Source organism: Gavialis gangeticus, unplaced genomic scaffold (genome assembly GCF_001723915.1).
Source record: "Gavialis gangeticus isolate Ggan-Ray unplaced genomic scaffold, GavGan_comp1, whole genome shotgun sequence".
In the NCBI taxonomy this organism is placed as follows: Eukaryota; Metazoa; Chordata; order Crocodylia; family Gavialidae; genus Gavialis; species Gavialis gangeticus.
Genome location: NW_017729030.1, coordinates 45,512,122 through 45,520,913, shown reverse-complemented (window position 1 = coordinate 45,520,913; position 8,792 = coordinate 45,512,122). Strand labels below are relative to the sequence as shown.

General features: G+C 45.3%; 1 protein-coding gene across 2 annotated transcripts in view; it reads right to left on the bottom strand.

The window, feature by feature from the left end:
• USP38 (ubiquitin specific peptidase 38) overlaps positions 1 to 8,248 on the bottom strand; it is a 35,937-nt gene extending 27,689 nt beyond the window's left edge. For both annotated transcript variants that reach the window (XM_019522135.1, XM_019522136.1), the window contains exons 1-2: positions 7,468 to 8,248; positions 5,489 to 5,624 (exon numbers count right to left, since the gene is read on the bottom strand). In XM_019522135.1, the coding sequence (XP_019377680.1) occupies positions 5,489 to 5,624; positions 7,468 to 8,155 (824 nt within the window). In that variant the 5' untranslated portion in view covers positions 8,156 to 8,248. The remainder of the gene's footprint in view (positions 1 to 5,488; positions 5,625 to 7,467) is intronic.
• Positions 8,249 to 8,792: the final 544 nt, after the last annotated feature.

Genomic DNA, 8,792 nt, shown 5'->3' with positions numbered 1-8,792 from the left:
GGGGGGGGGGGGGGAGGGGGGGAGAAGGGGTTTGTCTTTAAGCACTCTTCCATCTCTAGATGTCCTATCATTGCATCATAGAATATTCTTTAAAAAAGGAAGACGGGAAGAGACTTCCTTACCTCTCTTTCCTAAAATACAAGGGATATTACCTACAAACTATAAATTGTACCTGGTCAACTGCTCTGTACCAGGAATCTGTCACCTAATAAAACACAATCTAGTTTCAGGACTCATTTGCTATCACCATGAAAAGATTAACTTAAGACTTCCACTGTATTAGGTCTATGCTTGCACCACATTCCAAACTAGAGCACGTATTCTACTGCTGCATACAGATTGAACTTTTCTGCCTACCACTGTAAGCTTACAGATACAAAACATTAAAACAAGACCTCTCATTTGATTCAAATGACTTTTTAAACATTTAAAAACAGGTCTCCCAGGGTATGTCCAGATGAGCATGGATATACAGTATGCAGCGTCGCAGACCCATCTACGGAGCCACATACTGCACATACCGCACATGCAGGCACTCCCCACACTGCTACTTTGCAGCGTGGAGGGTTTTTTGACCCTGGGAGATCCTGGGGTGTCCAAAAAACCCCCATACCTAAAGAAAGCGGAGTGGCACACATAGGGAAGTGCACACCACCCTAAGCCAGAGCTGCTTGAAAATACATCTATATTTATTATCCAAAGAAATGCGTAGAGAAAACATGAAGTTAAGTGCTTCCAGTTCATTAAGCAGATTACTAGTAATAAGATTTTCTTTTTTAGGTTTCATATTTTCACTCAGCAGTAACAAAATCAGTAGAAGCCAATGGATTTGCCTTACATTTTTAAATAGCTATTTTAAGGAGGAACAAACCCACTAGCATATCCTGACATTTTCACAAGTGTCACTTTGCAGCTAAGTCAAGCTATATTTTCAATAAGACAATAGATATCCTACATCTTCAATATGCACAGAAAAAAGCTGCAGGAATTGCTCTGCTTTTTTCAACAGAACAATGTCACAAAAACTGCAAAGCCATGATTGGCATGCCTTGCACATAAAACACAGAGCTATGGATGAATGGCAAATTATAAAAGAGACCTTAAGTAACACAACACCTAACATTAAATCTCTAAGCCATTTTCCAGGATTTACACAATGATTATCAACTTACATTTGCCTGAAGTGTTATATTCACAGCTTTAGGAATTAGGGTATCTGATTAACATGTATGCTGTATGTGCTGTAGCCACTTTGTAGTGTTTATGAAGTCTTTCAACGTACCCTTGAAAAGGGAAGAGATGAAGGAGAAGGAATGTATGCTCTTAGGCACTACAGAACTATACTGATGCTTTTCTTTTAAAGACATGCATTGCTTAAAACTAATGTACATTTTGACTTCCTTTTGTTCACCTGCAGAGCTCACAATTTTTAGAGAACAGAAATATGGAAGTAGCTTAAACCTGAGATTCTTCGCCTCCAAGAGGAAAAGCAAGGTATATACATCATGTTCAGCACAGTACTACACACCCTACCGTGCAACTCACTATACTTTCTTTAAAATAAAGAAGTATCATGCACCCCTTATAAAGTACAGCTCACCATAAAAACAACTCGAAGTACTCTCTATACACAGCACTTTGTCTATTTCATTTATGTCAAGGAAAAGTGTTATCGAATTAAAGTCTCCTTAAAAAAAAAACCCAAAACAACAAAAAACAAACTTATCAAATGAAGTGGCCCTGACACCAAACCCTGCAAGGTCCCAATCTCCTCAGTATCTTAAGATCCTACGCATGTTTAGTCCAGAAAGTAGAGGTGAAAGCACTATGAAAGCCTGCCACCAAATCTGCCTTAGCCCTGATACCAGTAGCTCTGAGGTACTGACAAAGCTTAGTCCATTTTGATACCATCATTACACAGTGAGAAGTCTTAAAACACATGACCACCCCCCCCAGCCCCAAAACATAATACAGAGCTCAACTACCTACACATAGTTTTGTCCCAAGCCACTGATTCTCAACCTTTTTAGACTCAAGGCACCCCTGAGAAAGAGTGCTAGTTCTTAGTTTTCACTCCTTTTTTTATTACAGAAAAATAGAACTATTCTTCAGGACAAAGAACTCAGAACGACCACAACAGGTCAGAATGTTTTTAACACTATGCTATTTGAAGTTTCTGGGCTTCGTTTGAGAATCATGTTAGCACTGTTCGTTGTGCAAACATTTCAGGAGTATTATGGGGTGCCATGAAAGGAGCGCTATGGAACCCTGGTTAAGAGTCATTGTCTTAAGCATATGATATTCAAAGCCCTTTTGATATTACAGACTAATTTTCACAGGATGAAAATGGAGGTGCAGGAAGTGCACCAACAGAAAGTTAGGTTAACTTAAAAAGACAACCAGAAAATTCTGACATTAATTTTGGCATAAATCGAAGATGGTGATGCAATGGAACTGTGTTCTGCAGAATACAGTGAAGGAAGGAATAGCTTTCAGAACTTAATCTTTTGAAGATGAATCTATTACGAGGACAGGTGAAGTACATCCACACCTTCCCAAAGCCAATACATCCTCTAACCCTAGGCTCAGATCTCATATTAACATTGACTCAAGAAGGAAATTCAGCTTTTAAAAACGAAAAGTCTCTGACAGTTCGATGACAGTATTTGCTACATTGGTACATAGGCATAATGTCTCTTTCCTCTGCATAAGAGGAACACCTCTGTAATTGATTTGTCTGAGCGTAGCAGAGAGCACATTGCAACCCAGCTCACCACAACTATTCGTTGACCAGTTGACGGTCCTATTTCTTCATCAATAATCTTTCCACTGCTTGTTTCAAAAACCACCAGAGCTAGATATGTCATCTGCAAGTCCATATTTTGTTTCCTAGATGAACGGCAGAGTGACAGAGCACTGCTTCACTTGTTTACAAAGAACTTTGTGGTCACGTGATCCTTGAATCATATTCCTCTGCGACAAATGCTGTGAACAAATAATTTTAAGACACCCATTCTTACTATATTGCTTAAAATGCGAGACTTCTGAAAGATTAAAAGAATTCCCATGTCATCCATGTAGCTTTTACCCTAACTAACACTGCAACAGTACCATTCACAATCAAGCATTAACATTTAAAAGATCACCGTGAAACTCAGCGGTAAGGACCACATCACTGATCTAGCAGCTCTCCTTCAGCAGGAGTACAACTTGCTAAATGTCTATAAAGGCTCCCTCTGGTGGGGAGGGTAGCTATGAAGTCCAGGATAGCACATATAGAGGATATTTTCTGTATAGGTACTAAAGTAGATTTCTATTGTTAGCATATCCATAGAAGCAGGAATGAAACAAAGGATTACTTTCAGAGGTTTCTCACAAAGTTTGCAACAGGCAAATTTGTAAAAGTTAGGTGTATTCTCGTATGGGTACATAAAGGTTCCCTGGTACCCATGGTAAGCAGCTGTCAGTGCCAAGCTTTTCTTGCTCAAAAACTTGACAGAGAAAAAAAAAAGAATTCAGAAGATTAGACTGATTATGCATAAGTGAGTAAAAGTGTTTTGTTAAGCTAGGACAACTCTAATATGAAAAAATAAGTATGGTGGTTCAACCTACAAAAGGCTAGGTAGAAATGACAGTATTGGCGCATACAGCCTGAGCTTGCTAAAGTAGGTTTGGTTTACTTTTAATGTCTGTAATAGGATAAGGGCCTTCTTTTCAGGATACGAAACATCTTAGGCAGAAGATTTCCCCCACCCTGAATTAGTGAGAAACTTGCACAATTCCATATTTAAAAAGAAATCTATTTCTGCTCTGAAAAGTGATACCATTAGCAGGATCTGTGCCATTCCCCATCCATTTTCATAAAGTAGAAAAGAAAACTCTCTCACTCAGCTCCATAATTCTACCTCATGTTACAAGAAAGTTAGCAAGGGTAAGGACAATCAAATAGCAGCAAGCTGAAAAGGCAACAAGAGATTTACTGCAGAACAGCTGATGCATGTTAACAACATCTTCCTGCCCTTTCCCCCTGGTAAGTGAAAGCTAAACCCTGACAGCTTAGCTCTATTTTATTCAGGGATAAATCACACCAGGTTAGCTTTCACTTACCATGAAGAAAGCAGCAGCAAACTGACCGTTACACACATTATCCTGAGTGCTGTTAATCTGCTGTACTCTGTTCATATCCTCACATTCCTCTAAAACCAGGTTTCCCAAAATCATCTGGACCCAGGGACAAGACGAGCAGCACGAGAATGGTTAATGGACCTAATCAGGCCCATGGTGTCATGTTCCCTGTCCACCCTCCCCTGCATGCCATCAACACTCAACTGGGACCAAAACACATCACACAGTCTAGTCTGTCACATGCCACATGGGATAACTCTGAGACCCAGGAGCAGCACCAGGGGCCGGATGACAGGGCTCCATAGGCCAAATCTTTCAACACCCCTGCTGTAAACTATATAAAGTTGAATTAGTGGTGATAAAACAGTATGAAAGCAGAAAAGAAACTTGAAAATAACTACATGTATTAAAATCAAGTGCTTTCTGAAAGGGGCACTTCAAAGCTACCTCAAGTCATTTCTATGAGACAGACCTTTCTAAACCTTTTAAAAATTGGGGACTTTGAGTTAGATCTTGAAAACACATTCAGAGGATGAAATCTAACAGATGTAAAGACCTCTTATCTTATTTTAGCAATTTTCTAAATCAGCACTACTTATATTTCTGTAAGTTGCAGCCAAGTCTGCAATCCTAAAACATGCCCTGTCCACACTAGTCATCCTGACTATCCCAAATGCTTAACTGGGTGATAGCAAGTACTGGGGACAACTGATTCAATTCTCATTCCTTCCTTCATTGTTAAAAACTATATATACATATTATTATTAATCAATTCCAGTTATATGGAGGCTTCAGAGGAGATAGAGGGAGCTAGTGGTAGTCCCTCTCAAAATGCCCAAGAATTTTCAACAGAACAAAGTCAATTAACTCATGCTCTGTCCAAACTGTCCAGCCTCTTCAAAAAGGGAGTAAAAGTAAACATGGGCTATAAAGGGCAGTAAAACATCAGAGAGTCAGTCTTCTACATGCAGTAGATGAAAAGTTGCATCCCTGAAAAAGAAGTCTCACTTCCTTGCCAGCTCTCGTGCTGTGTGGTATCCTGGTCTAACTCAGTTCCCAAAAAAGCAACGTCAAAAAGAGGACACAACTACCTTTACCTTAGGGTTTCTAATTGCCATTTTTATCCTCCTCTTGTCAGGGCAGAGTACTAATCAGACCGCATTAGTGATTAAGGTAATACTGCTGGTAACATTTGTGGCCTTAGAAGCAGATACTTATCTTAAAGTTCCAGGTAGCACATCTTAAGCTTCTTCTAAACACCAATTTTAGATTTTTAAGGAACTTAAGTGCTAAATAATTTCAGAAAATATGTTAGGAAAAACAAGCAGCAAAAAAAAGCCCCCTTTCCAATGAGAAACAGTACCTGCACAAAGCTTGAGTCATACTTGCATCTTTTACATTTGGATCTGTAGTAAGGCTCCTGATGAGTACTGTAATCATCTGTAATGGGATATGCTGCACAAGGCTTGCCAGTGCAACAGAAGGTTCAAATGAAGCATCTATAACAGTTGAACATGACATCTTGTGAGAAACAAAGGTACATAAACAGCTATGTTTTACTTCCTATCCAAACATACTTAAGTTTTTAGTGTGGCTGGAAAAGATGTTAAAAAAGACACTGATGCCCTGTCCTGATACTGAAGTTCTTGCAGTATACAAGTCAATGTTTATTAAAACGTTAATTTTACTTTATCTGATAGATTCACTTCTTTCATTAAAACTGCCTGACAAATGTGTGTGCAGGAAAGTAACAAGTAGTTCAAAGTCTGCTTTATTTTGATGGGCTAAAAGATGTGCTTTTTAGTTCACCAAAATGTTTTTTTGGAAGGTGATTTGTTTCACTCTGCGTTAGAAGCCAAGCATTGTTTTGAGCTGCTTCATTATGATATCGTACATCAGCACTGCTTCAGCAGCAAGGAAGGTTTCTATAGCATCTGGATTTTTATGATATCAAGTTTCTAGCTCTTCCAACTTGTTTTCATCCAAACGCTGTCTTTGCAATGCAGTATCTTCTCAATGAATCCACATATCAAGTTTATACGTTTTTAAGACCAGAAGGTGCCATTACAATCATCTAATCTGATCTGGAGAACACAAACTGCTGAATTTCAGTCGGTAGCATATGGGAATACATGTTGAGGTATGTAATGCAGTATCTTTGATGTGCATTTGCTCAAAACCTTCCTCATCCCAAGAAAAAACACTTTCACCCTGGCGTTAAAAATTGTATGTAGAAACTTGAGTGCCTAGGAAAGTGTCGCTATTTGTCCTAACCGATTAATTTATGAACCTGTACGTTGCAACAGTATTCCTGAGAATGAGACTATTATCTCTGAGAATTCAGCCCGAAGCCTACTTCACTAGACTGGAGGGCAATGAAGGGAGTCCAGCTTTGCCATTTTTCCCCCAAACCAACTGCTAGAAGGAGGGTGACTGACCCCAGGAGAACATTGTTAAAAATGATAAATCACCTTGAGGAATAGTATTCAAATTTAACCAGCAGAAGGAAAATAAAGTGTGCTTTTAAACCACACCGAGCCACATTAATGTCACAATTCTCAGAGGACGCATTTCAGAGAGTAAGCAGCTTACTCTTAAATTTTTGGCTACAGGAATATGTACAGGCTTTTTATCATACAGGCACCTGCTCTAGTGATAAGAGTAAAGGCAAGTTCCAGCCTCTCCCAAACCTTGTAAATGACTAAGAGCTTCACAGTGACATGTGGTAATGTTTCGGAAGTGAGCTTCCTGTTTGCTTGGTCTGCCAGCCACTCCATAAGTCAGCAAGGGCCAACATTCAACAGGTGCACCACAAATTAGCCCTAGAGTCTCCCCGAGGGCCACTCCAATCCCCTTCCTTTGCCCAATCTGCTATTCTGGTTTCTGTTTCCTACCTTGTACTCCCTGCTCCACTGTCTGCTCCTGGCCACCCTGCTGTGCTGGTTTCTACTTCCTGCCCTGCACTGCCCACCTGACCTGCCATTTTGCTTTTTGTTCCCTGCCTGACCTGCCAGTGCACTGCTTGTCCCCTCTCTGATCCCCTGCAAGCCATGTGCAAAGGATGCCTGTGCTATTTGTGCCGTCTGTCCCACAGGGTGGCTGCCCTTGTTGTGCCCCCTCCACGCCCAGCCCCAAAGCCCTCTGGGCAAGCTGGCAGGTTCCCCTTCCTCACAACTGCTTGTGCCAGAGACCTCCGAGTCAAAGGCACTAGACAACAGGCCCTGCTACCCTCTCGGGGGCCATTGCAGAACCACGTGTGCCTGGAAAGCCCCTGCTGCTACCCCCACCCTCCCCTCCCCTCCCCCCAGCCAGGCCAGCCTCTGCTGGCTGAGCCCTCCTCACCCGTAGAGGAGATGAGGGCAAAGAGCTCCTGCAGGGAGGGCAGCAGGGCGTCGGGCTCGGCCTTCCAGAGGGCACGTAGGAGGCTGCTGACTTGGGCCACCTGCGAGACGTAGAGGCGCAGGTCGGGCTCACGGCCCCCCGGTGGGCTCTGGAAGTGGGCCATGGTGCGCACCAGCTGCTGGCAGAAGGTGAGGGCTGGCTTGCGGCCACGGGGCAGGCACTGTGGAAAGTCGGCCAGCAGCTGGCAGAGGCGGGCGCAGAGCGGTGGGCCCGGCCGCTCCCCCAGCAGCCGCAGCGCCTCGGCCTGCAAAGCCTCGAATAGCTCCAGCACCGACGGGCAGCTGATGAGCAGGCGCAGGCCAGCGCGCACATAGTCCAACACGGCCGGGTCGCCGCGGCACCGCTCACCGTAGCCGCCCCGCAGCAGGCCCAGCACCAGCGCGCGGTTGAAGAAGGCCTCGAAGTCGGCGCGGTGGTAGCGCGCGTAGGCCTCCAGCACCTGGCGGCCCACCTGGCGCTGGAAGGGGTCGGGGCCCTGCAGGATGAGCCGCGTGCTGAGCGCGAACATGGCGCGGCACTGCGCCTGGCTCAACGGCGTCTCGGCCGACTCCACCACGCGCCGCACGATCACCCGCTTCAGCGGCAGCGGGTGCGACGAGCTCACCAGCCCCTCCAGGATCTTGTCCATGGCCGCCGGAGGGGGGAAGCGGGAGGCCGCGCTCAAGCCCGGCCCGGCCGCGGCCTCCGCATCCGGGCCCGGCTGCCGGGCCACTCACCTCCCGGGCGCGACCCGGAAGCAGAACCCCGCCCGCCGGAAGCCGAGGGTGGAGCAATTGAGACTGCTCAGAACGGCCCAAGCCGCCGCGGCCTAGCAACGCGACGCACACCCCACCCCTTCTCCCCAGCTCCTCCGGGCGGCTTCGTGTGGCGTCACTGCGCGCCTGGCCAATGCGACGCGGCCGCGAGAGGGAGGGGCAGAGTGAAGCGATGGGAGGAGCTGAGGGAGGGCGTCGGGTGCTTCTTGTCTTTCCCCTCCCCCACCCGCCTGCTTCCAGCTTCGTTCTGAGCCGGGTACGTTGGGTGCTGACGGTTGGGTCGCGCGGGCAACGCCCTGGGCCAGCGCCCTTCCCCTTTCCCGGGGTGCGCTCGCTCCGTGCTGGCATCATGCATGGGGGAAACGCAGGGCGCCTTATAGACTACCTGGATACGTAAATTCATAGATTGTGAGGCTGAAGGGACCTTGCAAGATCATGGGGTCCAGCCCCCCCCCCCCCCCCCCCCCCCCCCCCCCCCCCCCACAACCAACAGCGGCAAGAGACCCACCC